Genomic DNA, 13,265 nt, shown 5'->3' with positions numbered 1-13,265 from the left:
TGACAAAAAATTTAAAAAATATTTCGTTGCCAGATTTTGATGCAGATCGATGAAGAATCGATCCAGAAATCAATAAAGGTATTCCGCTCAAGAATCGGATGGTTTTTGGCAAAGATATAGCCTTTGGTGTGGGCCATATTGTGACCCCCATGCATTTTCCACATTTTGAAGGGGATCCTCCAGAAAATTTGACAAAAAATATAAAAAATATTTCGTTGCAAGATTTTGATGCAGATCGGTGGAGAATCGATCCAGAAATCATTTAAGGTATTCCGCTCAAGAATCGGATGGTTTTTGGCAAAGATATAGCCCTTGGTGTATGCCATATTGTTACCCCCTTGCTTTTGCCTTATTTTAAAGGGGATCGTCCAGAAAATTGGACAAAAAACTTAAAAAATATTTCGTTGCCAGAATCTCAAGAATCGGATAGTTTTTGGCCAAGATATATTTATAGATATGAGTGTAATATGAGGTCTACGAATATTACATGGTAATTCCCATAATAAGAATATAGCTGAAATACAATGGAATTCCTCCCCTTAAAATAAATTTGAAATAAAAAACGAAGCGGGTATTTAATGCCTGAAAAAGGCAATATCAAAATCGTCGTGAGATTTAATTTTCATTCAACAGGTATTTGGTATCAAAACTATAGCTACCCATAAGCAGCGCCTTACTTTTAGAGGGTTTTGTGCTTCACAAAATCAGTTTTTACTTAATCTTATTTATTCGTTTGGCACGTTAGTGAAAATTGCATTTTTAAAGTTCTGAGTGCTTGAAGATGGTTCTTTCAATATTCTCTTGCAACTTTTCTACCTTCCGAGTTTGCTTTTTAAGATGATCTTCCATGTCTTCGAAACGGTTTCCTTTGTCCTTGACCTTTTCGCTCTGAAATATAAAATTCGAATTAAAGTTTTTCTTTTTCAATTTAAATAAACGCTAAAAACCTTGTATTTCTCTTTATGCAGGGCATGTTCGGCGTGCAGGTGACGCAGTTTCAACAGACGACTTTCAAAGTGATACAGTTCCGTTTTAATGGAAGCCAGTTCCTTTTCTGTAAAGTTACTAGACTGGGCCACTCGCCACAAACCCTGAACTTTGGGTTCGATAAAGTCCTGGCTATGTGGTCCAGAGGACACTAGACGCTCCAGCCTTTCATAGTGATCCTTGATTCCTGTGTGATGACCGCGAAGTGCGTTTAAGTCGTTTTCAAATTTCTTTACATTCTGGGCATGGGTTTTAATTTCATTTTCATTGGGATCATTTGAAATAAGATTGTAGTTGTCCAGGTCCTCAGTGTTTATCGCATCTTAAAGAGAATATTAATACAAGGCTTAATATTGAATTTTTAAGAAACCCACTCTCATGTTTTTCGGTATCCACCGTTCCAATGTTCTCCAGCAGGCTGTAGTACACGTCAACCTTGTCTTGATGGTGATTAAACTCCTGCTTCAAAGTTTTCAACTCGTCCGAGGTGAAGCCGGAAAGCTCCGCTTTTTCCCATAGCCTGTTAAGTTTCTTGTCCTTGAATAGGCTCTTGTTTTTATGGCGCTCATCCGAGTCATGAAATTTCTATGATTATAGTGAGTAAATGATCTTAAAACGGAATAAGAATCATTTACCTTGTATGGCTTAAGTTTTTCGGCATTTTGGGTTTCATCGAAATGTTCTAGCAGATCGTATGTACTCATTATCCCAATGAGTTTACGGCGCAACTCATCTTCCTTCAGTCCATCCTTGTCCTTTTGTTTTAGCTGTTTCCAGGAGATCTCCTCCTTATCGTGGATCTTAAGCTCCATGTAGAGAGATTTCAGCTTGGGCTCGGTTAAGCGCTGAAATGCCGGGAGTTAGATATATTTATATTATTTTACCAAAGTTCAACCTACGTTCTGTGCCTTAGCCCAAACAAGATTCAATTTCGCCATTCGGAATGGTCGCTGGATGTTCTTAAAATCTGGGTCGTACTTTTCCTCGGCTACTTGCCGGAAATTCTGCGGGTCATTAGATTCGCGGCTATACTTCTTGCCCTTCTTGTCCGCGTCGACCTGCGAGACAGCCAGCAAGAAAAGGGCAAGTACCACCACAATTGACCAGGTCTTGATCATTTCGTATGATCGTATTTTTGCGGCCCGGAAAAAGCTTTAAATGCACATGTAATATTTTCAATTCGCTGCTGACCTGGCCAAAAAGTTATTTACAGCAAGCAGTGTGACCAAGTTCGGTTAGTTAGGGTTCGCCACGGATACGCCGTTCTAGCTAGATACTTTCTTAATTGAAATTTAAAAAAATGAAATAATTTTTAATTATATACTATGTTATTTGGTTCAGAATTATGTTTTAAAAAAAACAATAGGTTATTTGACTAATTCTACAAGTTTTTTATGATTTTGATAACTAGCCATCACTGACTGTAAGCCAATTGGTCACACCAGTTCCACCTACCGCATCTTTACCGCGCCATTCCCAAATCATTTATATATAGCTCGTTGTGTTGACGCAAATAAAGCCTAGGAGGCAGACAGTAAAAATGGTAAATGTCGCAACAGTCGGTTGCCTCCTGTTGCTATTCAACAATGTATGCTGCGAGACCCAAAACGAGGAAGAATGGACGGATCCGCACGAAGCCTGGTCTGATGTGGCCATGGATTTTGGCCAGCCGGAGAACTGCCAGTGTCCAGCTGCACTGGAAAGATCACCTGTTGCCGTCGAGGATGCATTGGCTCTGACATACTTCAAGAAGTTCACCACTCTCCTGTTCCAGCGTAAACGGCTTCAGGTGAGTGCTTCTGCGCCCATATCTGGAAACATGACGTCATGAGTCTAATTTTTGTGTAAATAGTTCGATGCTGAGTCTGCGCTTTACAGGCGATCACTGCTGTTTATGCTGCTTCCATCAGAACTTGATGAACTGGAAAGCGTTCAAGATCCCAGAGATCTGGATGTATTGCTGAGCAAAATACTGGACAGGGCGGAGACAGCTCCTCTGTATCGCGGCAAGTTCGGGTGCTCCTATACCCAGAAGAGCGGTGTTCTAGCACTAGTTACGGATATTTTCAAGGACGTCGTAGCACTATCGAAAATTTCCGAGGTACCTGTTGCGCCTAATTAGGAAAAAGTTTCCTTTTAAAAACGTTCATTTTTTTCAGGTGAAATTTTTACTGGTTGTAACTATGGCAATCCTACTTGGGTATATTGTGCACAGACGTTTTGGTTTCCGGATAATTTCTATTATCATAGGAGGTTGTTTCCTAACTGGATACTTTTACACATATATAGAGTGCAATAGAGTATGTACTTTCCTGTGCAATCGCAAAACATATTCAATTTATTCTTTTTTATTTAGAAATTGGAAGTTGAATCAATGTTGGAGGTCATTGATAGTCAGCAGGAATCTAGCTATAGCGCAAATTCGTGGTTTGCCAAACTGAAAAGCTTCGTGTACATCGAATCTGCAGCAGAGAAGCGGAAAGAGATGTTAAGGAAGTCGTCCAAGATCAGTATTTCGTATTGTTTGCCCGATCAAGTATTTCTTATGTACATGAATGATTTGTTCTTCAAGCAGTTGGAGATTCTCCTCGAAAGAGTTACGCACACCATGACGAGACTATCCAGTAAGTTCCACGGCTAAAAATTTCTAATCTCGAGTCTATAAAGCATACTATTTCCCATAGCTAACTTGGGATGGCCGTATTGTTATATCGCACCATTATTCTTGATTGCTTTGGTTGGATATATTATAAAACTTACATTTAAGTACATAATCAGCCCCAAAGCCTGGGGCTCATTACTCCATAGAGGCGGTAATCCTCCCGCCCCGAATGCTACCGTACCGTCGATTGCGGCAAGAGAGCCGGGAGTCGATTGCATATCCGGAGAAAATTTGAAAATGCTGCTTAACGTGATGACAGTAACAAGCGTTCAACAACCGCAAATACAGCAGCTACCCGGAGTTTCAGGGGTCCAAGAGGTGATGGAACCCCTGGAGGCTCCTCCTCCTCCATCAACGCCAGAAAAAAAGGAAAGCCTTGATGTAAGTGATAGCAGCACAAAGAGCCAGAGCAGTACCAAAAGCCAGAGCAGCATTCAGGAGGAAGGCTTCACATTGGTGGATGACACCGAAGACATTTAGCTGCCGATTTTTTTGTTTTACAAATACATGTCCGTGATTTTTTATGAGTCAAACCCAATCCTTAAAAGCTCAATGAGTAATTCTATTTTAGGTTGATTTGTCATAGTTAAATTTTCTTTATTTAAATTATTTTGCGTGTTCTTATTTTCATTTGCACGATAAGTGTTATTAAGTTAAATCTTCAACAATAAGATCTTTTTAAGTAGGCCACCAACTGTTATATTATGTCTGTTATTATTGCGCTGCCGGCCTTTCAAAAATCGGATATATTTTTTATGTAACTTGTTGATCCTTTATATTTACAACGTAAAGCCCAGAGATCTTTTATATATATAGATTCGATATTATTAGCAGTGGGCTGCAGTGGAGTTGCATATTAATTGAATGTAAGCGATAATTAAATATTCGGTCTATCGAATCGTGTAAAATCTAATTCAATATGTATACAACTAATATATTTAATATACATATTATTCATATATCTATGTATATAGATCCATATGGTGTGTGTATATATTTGTAAGAAAAAAATTAGTAAAGATAATCGGTGTAAATATATTTATTCGTTGTATGTTAAATCATGCACTTAAATTGTATTATACTTTAATTACAATTCATTTTTATTATAATTTGTATGCAACTTAATATTTTTACGCATTGTATCGCATAAGTGGAGAATGTATTGTATGCAATATGTAATCCAATATACGACACATACATATTAGCTAGCCCAAAACCCAGTTTGCTGTCCTAAAGGTAAACGACCTAAAACTAAGAAAACACGAAGCAAACCCAAATTACAGGGCAGGGCAGAGCATGGCGGGCTACTTACTACCCTGTAGCAAGTATACATATAAGTTTCAACTAAGGCTGGCATATCTGTGTTATCAGAATCCATGGCTATGGCAAAACGAGAGAATTTATCTAAATCGATTTCACAAATCTTATACGCAAATTGGTCCGCTATCATAATCTTGATTAATAATTTCTCTACTCGAATTCAACAATTTACTTTATTTCTAGTGTGTGTGTGTTTTTCTTTCACTTCTGGGCTTGTGTTTACGTTTACATGCTGTTCTACTTATTTGTCCGGCACTGCTGGACGGCGGACCAGCAGCCAAAGATATAACCTCGTCTCAACATATTATGGGTTTGGGGTTTAGGGTGGTTGGGGCAACATTATAATTAATGTAATTAGTTGCCGCTGGTACGAGATTTGGTACGAATTTAAGCAGCAATTTTAAAGCATATCGTTTAGTCACTTAGTCCGATTAGTAAAATTTAAAAAACTAATTCTCTTAATATCAAATAACAGCAAACGATGCGAAAGAATTTGTTAAACTCCTACGCCTACGCATACGCCTACGCACAAGCCAACCGACTATTAAAAATAACGAATACCACAATTGGGAATGGTTAATTATTAAGTTATACCATATAGTATGTGTGTTTTAAAAACAGGCAACTTATATCCCATCTACGCTAATGCAAAAAGTGCTCCAAATGCTCTTCAAATATCCTTCGATGTACGTGTACGTGTGCTCCTTTAATGGCTCACTTGATGAATGCAATTGGTTTTTTGAACTTTGATCCTCACTTAAGCTAACTCGCTGTATCATCTTCATCATTTTAATTTCTGTTTATATTAAAATGCTCTTTTTTTTCAATAAATTGTTCAGCAAATAAGTGTAAAATTGTACATACACATTTAATATAATACAAAAAAACAATTCTGTTTCTTTTTCGGTAAATCCTCTGGGATGCGACTGAGTATTTTATACATTAGCTTATGCTTATGCGACGATATAGGGGTTGTCCTGACTAAATCTGTATTATTCTGGTTAGGTGGTAAATAGTTAAACAGCAATGATAGTCAGAAGGGCATCATCTAGTCGGATGCCCCACGGAGAAGTCTTCCGTTATGGATCCATGTAAATATTTTTTTTGTATTCATATCGTTAGTAGATACAGATTCTATGTCTTTAAGTAGGTACTTTGGCTTTCAATTAGAGATATATAGTATTTAGATTCTTCTGATACTATGGCTATATATGTATATGAATGGATCGTGTGGTGGATCATGCAGTTATGTAAACATTTGATATGTATGCCGTTACGTTTTAGATGCGATTATGTCGTAAACTTAGTGTTAGCTTTCGTCGAGTGTCTTTCAGTTATATTATAGTATCGTATTCTGTGCGACTAGAAGATCAGATCTGCTCGAATATAACTTATGCAAAATATAGTCGTAATTGCAATTGTGGTGTGACTTAAATCGGTTCCTAAATATACATAAATATATATGTCTTTTCTAGTGCCCGTATGGATGTAACTCTATATGTGGTGTGGGTGCTTCTGGGTGTAAGTGAGAGTGGGTGTGGGGTATGGGGTATGGGGTTATATGTGATGTGGGTGTCTGTTGTGGTGCGTGGTGCGCGTGGGTGGTTCTACCTCCACCACACACTGCTGCCCCAAGGCGAGTATTTGTCTGTCACCGTCTCCAATTATTCCAATTCAACTCGACTCCTTGCAATCCGATGCCGAAGCTCATGCCGATGCCGATGCCGCTGCCGCTGCCAACGTCGATGCTTACATAACTCGACACTTCTCCTTGGCTCCCCCGCTGGCACTGGCGCTGGCCTCCCCATTCTCCGGAATCGCGCCATTGGTGTCCTTGGACTTCTTTTCTTTCTTTTGCTTCTTTTGTTTTTTGGTGTCCAGCTGCAGGGAGACGGTGCGCGTCTTCTCCATGTTGAGCAGCTCCTGGAAGAGCTCTGTCACATTGTGATTCGTCTTGGCCGATGTCTCCATAAACGATATGCTCCAGGTGGTGGCTTGGGCCTGACCCTCGATCTGTGAGACCTTTAATCATAGCATAGAAAGGATTAGTCTTCTTAACAGAGCTTGAGATTCTATGAGGTACCTCTCTTAGTTCCGCAGTCTCATCACACTTGTTGCCCACCAACATTACTGGAATGTTTGGAATGTCGGCTCCCTGTGAAGAATTTTTAAATTAATTTCCATTTCCATGCATATGAACATCATCCCTACCTTAAGTTCCTTGATGAGAGCCCAGATAGGACGTAGCTCCTCCAAGCTCTGCTTTGAGCACACCGAGTAGACCAAGATGAAGGCATGACCCTTGGAGATCGACAACCGTTGCATGGCGGGGAACTGATGCGATCCGGTCGTGTCCGTGATTTGCAGCGTACAGATGTTCTTGTTGCAGCTTATGACCTGTGTAGCTCCCAGTTGAAGTACCATGGAAATCTCTAGCTTCCTATTAACTCACCTGTCTGTAGGTGTCCTCGATGGTCGGTATATAGCTCTCGCGGAATGTGCCCTTTATAAATCGGAGCACCAGCGAGCTCTTGCCCACGCCGCCGGCACCAAAGACCACCACCCGGTAGTCGTTGCTCTGCTCCGGGGCAGCGCGTGTCACCTGATTCTTTTGTTCCGTCATCTCTTCCGGCTGGCTTCCGAAGTGGAGGTGGCTCTTGCTGGGAATCGGAGGCTAGCTGATAGAGAGAGATAGAGATCCTCAAAGAGAGAACGGTGGACCTAGTTGGCTTGCTTGCGGGCGCTGTTGGAATGTTCTACTTGGGCGCCATGCTTTCGTTTATCTGCAACGATTAAGAGCAAATCAGTTTTGGCACCTACGCACGCACCACCTTTGGCGGTGAGTGGGCGGCAAAAAGGGTGGTAACACGGACGGGTGGACGGGGTGGGTGGTGGGTGGTTGGTTCCCTAAAAAATAAGGGAAATCAACGCAGTACGCAGTGAGTGTGGCGTGACGCTAATTTTAGCCATGTGCCGTCAGGTTCAAGGAACGGTATTGATTTTTTACGGCACGGTGTCCACGGCCAGATCGGCATCCTGCATCATTATTCACCATAACACTGGCTTTATAAATAGCGTAGAGGTTCCTGTGTCCCGAATGGGTTTCCTCCCATGTCATGCCCCTAACCCCCGCCCTCTAACCCCTACGAGCACAAACCGTAACTGCTCACTTCCGCTTGATTGTCCTGGGCACGCCCCCATCCGCAACCCGGAAGGAGACTCCTGGGCACTGTTTTCACACTTTTTGTTTTTCTTCCTCACGCACACACACACACACACACACACACACTGGCGAACTTTGCTGTTGGTTTTTCCTCGTTTTATTTTGACTCGGATTTATCGATTTTATCTGTCACTGCATTTCCCACTTTTCAAAAACACACGCCAAAAAGGCGGAAGAACTTGGCTCATACGGAAATTTTCGGGGTTCCAAAGGATCAGAGGATGAAGGATAATTGCGCCGCAGTATTTACTTGCATTTCGTTGCACTGGGTTTCGTTGCAGGACAGGATCTGGTGCCCGATGTGACTGAGCTAGCTGCTGCAGGCCGTCCTATGCTACCGATAAGAGACCCGCCCACCCGCCGCCCCCACACACACACACACACGTAAAAAAACAAGAAATTCGTATCCGTATCCAACGGTATTTTGGCGCCTGCGCTTTTCCAAGAAAGCTTTCATCTGGCGCTCGAACCACTTAGCCGGGTTACACACCACGAAGCCCCCCAGGTCTGCACACGGCTCCAAAGAATCGGAAAACGTAAACCGCCGGCCGGCGTGCGCAAAACTGAGAAAGACGTGTGGAAAGCCGCGTTCGAAAGTGTATAAAACCGGGGGCATCTCCTCAAGCTGCATCAGTTGTGGTTAGCAGCCAAGAAAACCTAATCTTTACTTGTGAAGTAAAAGTGATAAAAATCAAAAAGAACCAAGATGCCTTGCCCATGCGGAAGCGGTAAGTTCGAAAAAATAAAAACAAAAACTGTAAGGACTTCCGATCTAATAAATATTTTATTTAATTCTCTCAGGATGCAAATGCGCCAGCCAGACCACCAAGGGATCCTGCAACTGCGGATCGGACTGCAAGTGCGGCGGTGACAAGAAATCCGCCTGCGGCTGCTCCAAGTGAGCTACACTTCTGGACCAGAAACCGGACCAAATCCTCAACTCTGAACTGACTTCTGATTATTCAGACAGCTATATATTATAGAAAAATACCTTTCCTCTCATTTTCCGTCGCACAATGTCCAATAAAAGTAATTGAAATTTAAGCTGCCTCTTTTTTTCCTATCCTACACTTTTTATGTTGGGTAATCAGTTTGTCCGGGGTCTTTCTAGGTTAGATTCTCTTTTAAACGTGCTCTCTGAGTCGTTCTGCGTCGCGGAAAATGGATGGTCAAGTGATTTCCATGGGAACATATATGTTTGTATAAGCATTCTGTTGGGTAATATGAGACGCCTCTATTGTCTGGCTGGGGTGCTGGATTTCAAAGCCCATGCCGCTCTGCTTGGTTTTTCTTCAAGACGTGTGGATATGGCGACAGTTGAGGTCAGATTAATAGAACTACAAGAGTAGATTTAATCCATACTTTTGGTAGGAAGGTATGTTGAACAATAAAATAGATTCAAGAGTCAACAACCTTCCCAATAGCTAATAGATGACCTGCAAGATGTTTTTCTTGCACTTATAACCAGACTTTACAATAAAACTATTGGCTTAGACCTTTATAATTTGAGAACCTTTCTAAATGAGTAATAAATTGCCAACTGGATGGTGATCCAGACTGCTTTCAAGCTCCATATCAAGCTCCAATGCCCCTTGAAAACTTACTAATTATGAAGTAACCAGAAAGTGCGAGAACCTCCCAGACATCTACAATTACTTTTGCAATTACAAATAAACAATTATTATGTCAGCAAAGTGAGTCAAGAACGAGAACAGAGTGGTTTCCACTTACTAAAGTTCACGACATTAATGACCTAAAGTTTCAGAGTGATATTACAAAAGACCCCTCAACCTCAGGCCACTGGACACTTGACCCTGAATTAAGAAAACCCCTCAATAATCGTTTAAGTTCATAAGTAGTTGGCATTTATTTTTGCTAGCCTACGAATGCAGCTTAAGTCTAAATACTAGGCTAGGTGAACATTTATGGAGGATTACAATGAATCGGTTGGGTGAACTGACTACGCAGTAACATCATGTATAGTATGTATGTATAAACGATTTTTGTTTTTGGTTATCAGCGACGACAAACAAATACGGACGGAGATATCACGGCGGTGTCGAAACGGTTCTAATGAAGGCGCACATACCTACACACCCACGGAAAAATAGTGGGAAATGGATGGCCTACTTGATAACAATGTTTTGGGCCAAACGCTTCACAAAGTCGACGTTCAGAAAGTTGGCCATCAGTGTGAGGACGGATTTCTTGGGCGGCCGACAGTGCCGAAGACCAGCCTCCTGGCAGCAAACGTTGGGGAAACAGTCCAAAGTGGATGTGCAGGCCTTCGGATGGAGATCAAAAATGGGCGGGGGTGGGGCAGTACACTCCAAGTACTCCGTAACTAATTATAAAGACATTATATATAATTTATGTTTCTTCAGATAGGGTATTATATACTTACGGTAATCAAAGGAGCGCTTCACTGGCACTGGCGCTGTTTCCAGCTCCGGCTGCGAGGTACGACAGTAACGCCTCCGGCCATCTGGACAGCAGACCCGGGGCCAGCAGTCCATGTCCGTGTTGCACTCCTGTACATCCCACCAGAGCTCAGCCAGAGGTCTGCTCGGACATTTCCGGGGTATTAAACCCAAAATAGCTAATAAACAGAAGAGGGGGTATTATCCAGGAACATGTTTGGATATATGGTTGGACCTACGAGCATGTGGAGCCTCCTCCAGTGGCTTAGGAACACCAGACACACAGCTGCTGGCTCCGAAGATGTCGCAGCATAGCTCATCCCTCTGCCAGACGGCGCAGTCCCTGTCCGTTTTACAGATCTTCGGGAATAGTTGGAACCGCACCTCGTTCTCCCGAGGACAATCGTACCTCAGGCGAAGCTCAGCAGCGGCCCGTTTTCCCTTCTCTTTGTCGCCCACCTTGTCCTGGCCACTGGGAAAGGTCAGTGTGGGCAGGGCTATACGAAAGGGTCCATCCGTAGAGGGTTTCTCCGTTGTGGTGCTGGTTGTTGTGGATGTGGAGGAGGTTCTGTGGGAAGTCCTTTTTGTGGTTGAGTTCCCCACAGATATAGGTTTGTTGGTGGGTTTTGCCGGCTTCCTTTGACTGAGTTTCTCCTCCTTGGGCTTGAACTTCTTGGGCGGATGGGGCTGTTTGGTGGGAGGACGCACTGCCACCAGACTCTGCTGGCCAAAGCTCCAGAAGCTGGGGTTTAGGAAATTGAAGCCGTTGGCCAAGCTGGGACGCGGCGCTGGAGGGAGTGTGGAAAGTCGGTTAGCTATGTGCTCAGTGGGCATTAGTGTTTCTGCTCCAAATAACAGACATTACACGTCAAGTAAAGCGCAGTTCCCGACACTCATAAAAGACCGTTTTGATTCGGAATTTTTTGTTTCAGTTTTGGCTTTTATTATTCAGCCAGCAACCTGAATGGTGGATCAACAATTGCCGCTGAAGCGGAGCCTGTTGGCCAACGCTGTTGGCTTCCCACCCACTCCACAAGCCACCTGTTCCCATAGCAATTACACAAAGATTGCCAAACTGGGGTCTCGGACCAGCAAGTGAATCATCCAATGAGCTGGGCATTAACCCTTTGAAGTAGTAATATTAAGATGTTCTATAAAACCTTCCTATCTAATGTCCGGCCAAGTTCAGGGCACCTTTAATTAGTCTACCCCTGAAAAAATAGGAAAATTCATAGGTTTATGATTCTAAAGACCCCAAATGAGAGCATGAACATGCAAATTACTTAAGGCCTAGCCCCCAATAAATCGCGGCCTTGGATCCGTATATCGCTCTGAGTGTCTGGCTTGGATTTAGCCAAGGTCTCCTGCTGCACGCCGATTCGAAAGCTCCGCTGCTCCAGATATCGACGCCAGCTCAACACCTAACCTATGCACCTACTGACCACCGAGCTGGTCAGCTCCAAACGGGTATATCAGGTTTAATGGGCACTTTGATTCTGCAAGTGCTAAGCGAATAATAAAAAGTATCTTTATATCTTTTATAGCTTTATCTTATCTTACTATTAAGAGTACTTATAAAGCATAAAGCTCAAAATATATTTAATCAAAAATAAATCATTTCTGGAGGAGTTTTAAATCCTAATCTAAGAGGAACACCTCCTTAAATGGTAGATCCTTCTATGGTGTGAAGCCCCAACTCTATGCTAACTAATAAAGACCACTTGTTAGTCACTATTTTAGCCAACATTTATCTTTATGGCCGAAATCAAAATCGAATCAAACGTAGCTAGGTCAGTGCCAGCATCTTCGACCAGTTTTGCGTGACTTTTGAAGCAGTCACCAGGCTAAGTGCAATTGGACAAAGACCCACTGCACCTGGACACCGCCACTCACTTGTTGTTGTTGTAGTAGTTGATGTTGTAGTTGTTGTTGTTGTAGTACTTGTGGAGTTTCCTCCAATGGGTTTCCTTCGACGGATAACCTGCATGCGCCTGCGCTGCTGATGCTGTTGCCGCTTGGATGGATCCTCTCCTGCTGGACCACCACCCGCACCCTGATTTTGTGCTGCTTCATTGGCTGGCACTGGCAGTGGGAGTTTATATTGTGCAACTCCCCGGGAACGTGATGCTGATGTTGCACAATCTATGAATATGGTGAGATAAATGGCAGCTAGAAGCTGCAACCAGAGCAATCGCATTGCGTCTGGAGCACTGGAGTTCACTCAACCGATGATGACCTGGAATCTGTAGCACCTGGCACCTGGCTAGTAGTCACTACACATTGTAGTGGTTATTAGGCAAGCGCGACAACGTTGTTTTAACACCGACCGACCGCGTCAGACTCCCAAGCCCAAGCCCAATTGGCGAATGTGCAAAATTGTATTTTCGGCAGCGAGACCAACCTGAGCAGAGCTTCGAGCAGAGTTCGAGGTGGCCGAGGTAGCCAAGCGGCAGCTAAGAGAGCCACAGTGGGGGACTGACCCGCTCTTTAGCGCCGTGCCGTGCCCCAAACTGGTTTTTCACTTTTGTTTTGCTCGCGGGACTAATGGGCTTTTAGCTGCCTTCCAGTGCACTCACTGCACCACCTAGTAACGGGTATATGTGGGTAACGATGGAGCGACAGTGTGGGACGCCACTAACCCACTGTCGTCGTA

The 13,265-nt window shown here is 43.0% G+C and overlaps 5 protein-coding genes across 5 annotated transcripts; 2 read left to right on the top strand and 3 right to left on the bottom strand.

Moving 5' to 3' along the window:
- Nucleotides 1–572: 572 nt before the first annotated feature.
- On the bottom strand, nucleotides 573–2,208 carry LOC108129352 (alpha-2-macroglobulin receptor-associated protein). The gene is made up of 5 exons (XM_017247322.3): nucleotides 1,887–2,208; nucleotides 1,623–1,832; nucleotides 1,362–1,572; nucleotides 948–1,309; nucleotides 573–888 (listed from the first exon to the last, which is right to left on the bottom strand). Exons 1-5 carry the CDS (start codon nucleotides 2,103–2,105, stop codon nucleotides 760–762), a joined length of 1,131 nt encoding a protein of 376 aa, XP_017102811.2. The 5' UTR covers nucleotides 2,106–2,208; the 3' UTR covers nucleotides 573–759.
- Nucleotides 2,209–2,427: 219 nt separating this feature from the next.
- Nucleotides 2,428–4,736, top strand: LOC108129864 (uncharacterized). Its single transcript, XM_017248141.3, has 5 exons — nucleotides 2,428–2,776; nucleotides 2,840–3,088; nucleotides 3,147–3,287; nucleotides 3,344–3,611; nucleotides 3,672–4,736. Exons 1-5 carry the CDS (start codon nucleotides 2,528–2,530, stop codon nucleotides 4,127–4,129), a joined length of 1,365 nt encoding a protein of 454 aa, XP_017103630.2. The 5' UTR covers nucleotides 2,428–2,527; the 3' UTR covers nucleotides 4,130–4,736.
- Nucleotides 4,737–5,141: 405 nt separating this feature from the next.
- LOC108129865 (GTP-binding protein Di-Ras2) lies at nucleotides 5,142–8,519 on the bottom strand. Its single transcript, XM_070280900.1, has 5 exons — nucleotides 8,127–8,519; nucleotides 7,422–7,752; nucleotides 7,181–7,366; nucleotides 7,053–7,124; nucleotides 5,142–6,991 (listed from the first exon to the last, which is right to left on the bottom strand). Exons 2-5 carry the CDS (start codon nucleotides 7,590–7,592, stop codon nucleotides 6,719–6,721), a joined length of 702 nt encoding a protein of 233 aa, XP_070137001.1. The 5' UTR covers nucleotides 7,593–7,752; nucleotides 8,127–8,519; the 3' UTR covers nucleotides 5,142–6,718.
- Nucleotides 8,520–8,763: 244 nt separating this feature from the next.
- Nucleotides 8,764–9,236, top strand: MtnA (Metallothionein A). Its single transcript, XM_017247405.3, has 2 exons — nucleotides 8,764–8,920; nucleotides 8,994–9,236. Exons 1-2 carry the CDS (start codon nucleotides 8,899–8,901, stop codon nucleotides 9,092–9,094), a joined length of 123 nt encoding a protein of 40 aa, XP_017102894.1. The 5' UTR covers nucleotides 8,764–8,898; the 3' UTR covers nucleotides 9,095–9,236.
- Nucleotides 9,237–10,052: 816 nt separating this feature from the next.
- On the bottom strand, nucleotides 10,053–13,078 carry LOC108129883 (uncharacterized). The gene is made up of 4 exons (XM_017248168.3): nucleotides 12,506–13,078; nucleotides 10,852–11,400; nucleotides 10,597–10,791; nucleotides 10,053–10,536 (listed from the first exon to the last, which is right to left on the bottom strand). The coding sequence occupies exons 1-4, from the start codon at nucleotides 12,807–12,809 to the stop codon at nucleotides 10,319–10,321; spliced, it is 1,266 nt and encodes a 421-aa protein (XP_017103657.2). The 5' UTR covers nucleotides 12,810–13,078; the 3' UTR covers nucleotides 10,053–10,318.
- Between the last annotated feature and the right edge of the window lie 187 nt (nucleotides 13,079–13,265).

The sequence above is a fragment of the Drosophila bipectinata genome, chromosome 3R (assembly GCF_030179905.1).
Source record: "Drosophila bipectinata strain 14024-0381.07 chromosome 3R, DbipHiC1v2, whole genome shotgun sequence".
Classification (NCBI taxonomy): domain Eukaryota; kingdom Metazoa; phylum Arthropoda; class Insecta; order Diptera; family Drosophilidae; genus Drosophila; species Drosophila bipectinata.
Note: the sequence above shows the minus strand (reverse complement) of the source record. Positions and strands in the feature narration are given on the sequence as shown.

What these genes read in the sequence shown, in the direction of transcription:
- LOC108129864 (XM_017248141.3), top strand. Translation starts at nt 2,528, where the DNA reads ATGGTAAATGTCGCAACAGTCGGTTGCCTCCTGTTGCTATTCAACAAT. An exon ending in CACTATCGAAAATTTCCGAG is followed by an intron (nt 3,089 to 3,146) that starts GTACCTGTTGCG and finishes CATTTTTTTCAG; the next exon opens with GTGAAATTTTTACTGGTTGT. An exon ending in CACCATGACGAGACTATCCA is followed by an intron (nt 3,612 to 3,671) that starts GTAAGTTCCACG and finishes TATTTCCCATAG; the next exon opens with CTAACTTGGGATGGCCGTAT.
- LOC108129883 (XM_017248168.3), bottom strand. Translation starts at nt 12,809, where the DNA reads ATGCGATTGCTCTGGTTGCAGCTTCTAGCTGCCATTTATCTCACCATA. An exon ending in GGAGGAGGCTCCACATGCTC is followed by an intron (nt 10,792 to 10,851) that starts GTAGGTCCAACC and finishes TCTGTTTATTAG; the next exon opens with CTATTTTGGGTTTAATACCC. An exon ending in GAAGCGCTCCTTTGATTACC is followed by an intron (nt 10,537 to 10,596) that starts GTAAGTATATAA and finishes CTTTATAATTAG; the next exon opens with TTACGGAGTACTTGGAGTGT.
- MtnA (XM_017247405.3), top strand. Translation starts at nt 8,899, where the DNA reads ATGCCTTGCCCATGCGGAAGCG. An exon ending in GCCTTGCCCATGCGGAAGCG is followed by an intron (nt 8,921 to 8,993) that starts GTAAGTTCGAAA and finishes TAATTCTCTCAG; the next exon opens with GATGCAAATGCGCCAGCCAG.
- LOC108129352 (XM_017247322.3), bottom strand. Translation starts at nt 2,105, where the DNA reads ATGATCAAGACCTGGTCAATTGTGGTGGTACTTGCCCTTTTCTTGCTG. An exon ending in AAAAACTTAAGCCATACAAG is followed by an intron (nt 1,573 to 1,622) that starts GTAAATGATTCT and finishes CTATAATCATAG; the next exon opens with AAATTTCATGACTCGGATGA. An exon ending in TGCATAAAGAGAAATACAAG is followed by an intron (nt 889 to 947) that starts GTTTTTAGCGTT and finishes TTTATATTTCAG; the next exon opens with AGCGAAAAGGTCAAGGACAA.
- LOC108129865 (XM_070280900.1), bottom strand. Translation starts at nt 7,592, where the DNA reads ATGACGGAACAAAAGAATCAGGTGACACGCGCTGCCCCGGAGCAGAGC. An exon ending in TCGAGGACACCTACAGACAG is followed by an intron (nt 7,367 to 7,421) that starts GTGAGTTAATAG and finishes GGAGCTACACAG; the next exon opens with GTCATAAGCTGCAACAAGAA. An exon ending in AGACTGCGGAACTAAGAGAG is followed by an intron (nt 6,992 to 7,052) that starts GTACCTCATAGA and finishes CTATGATTAAAG; the next exon opens with GTCTCACAGATCGAGGGTCA.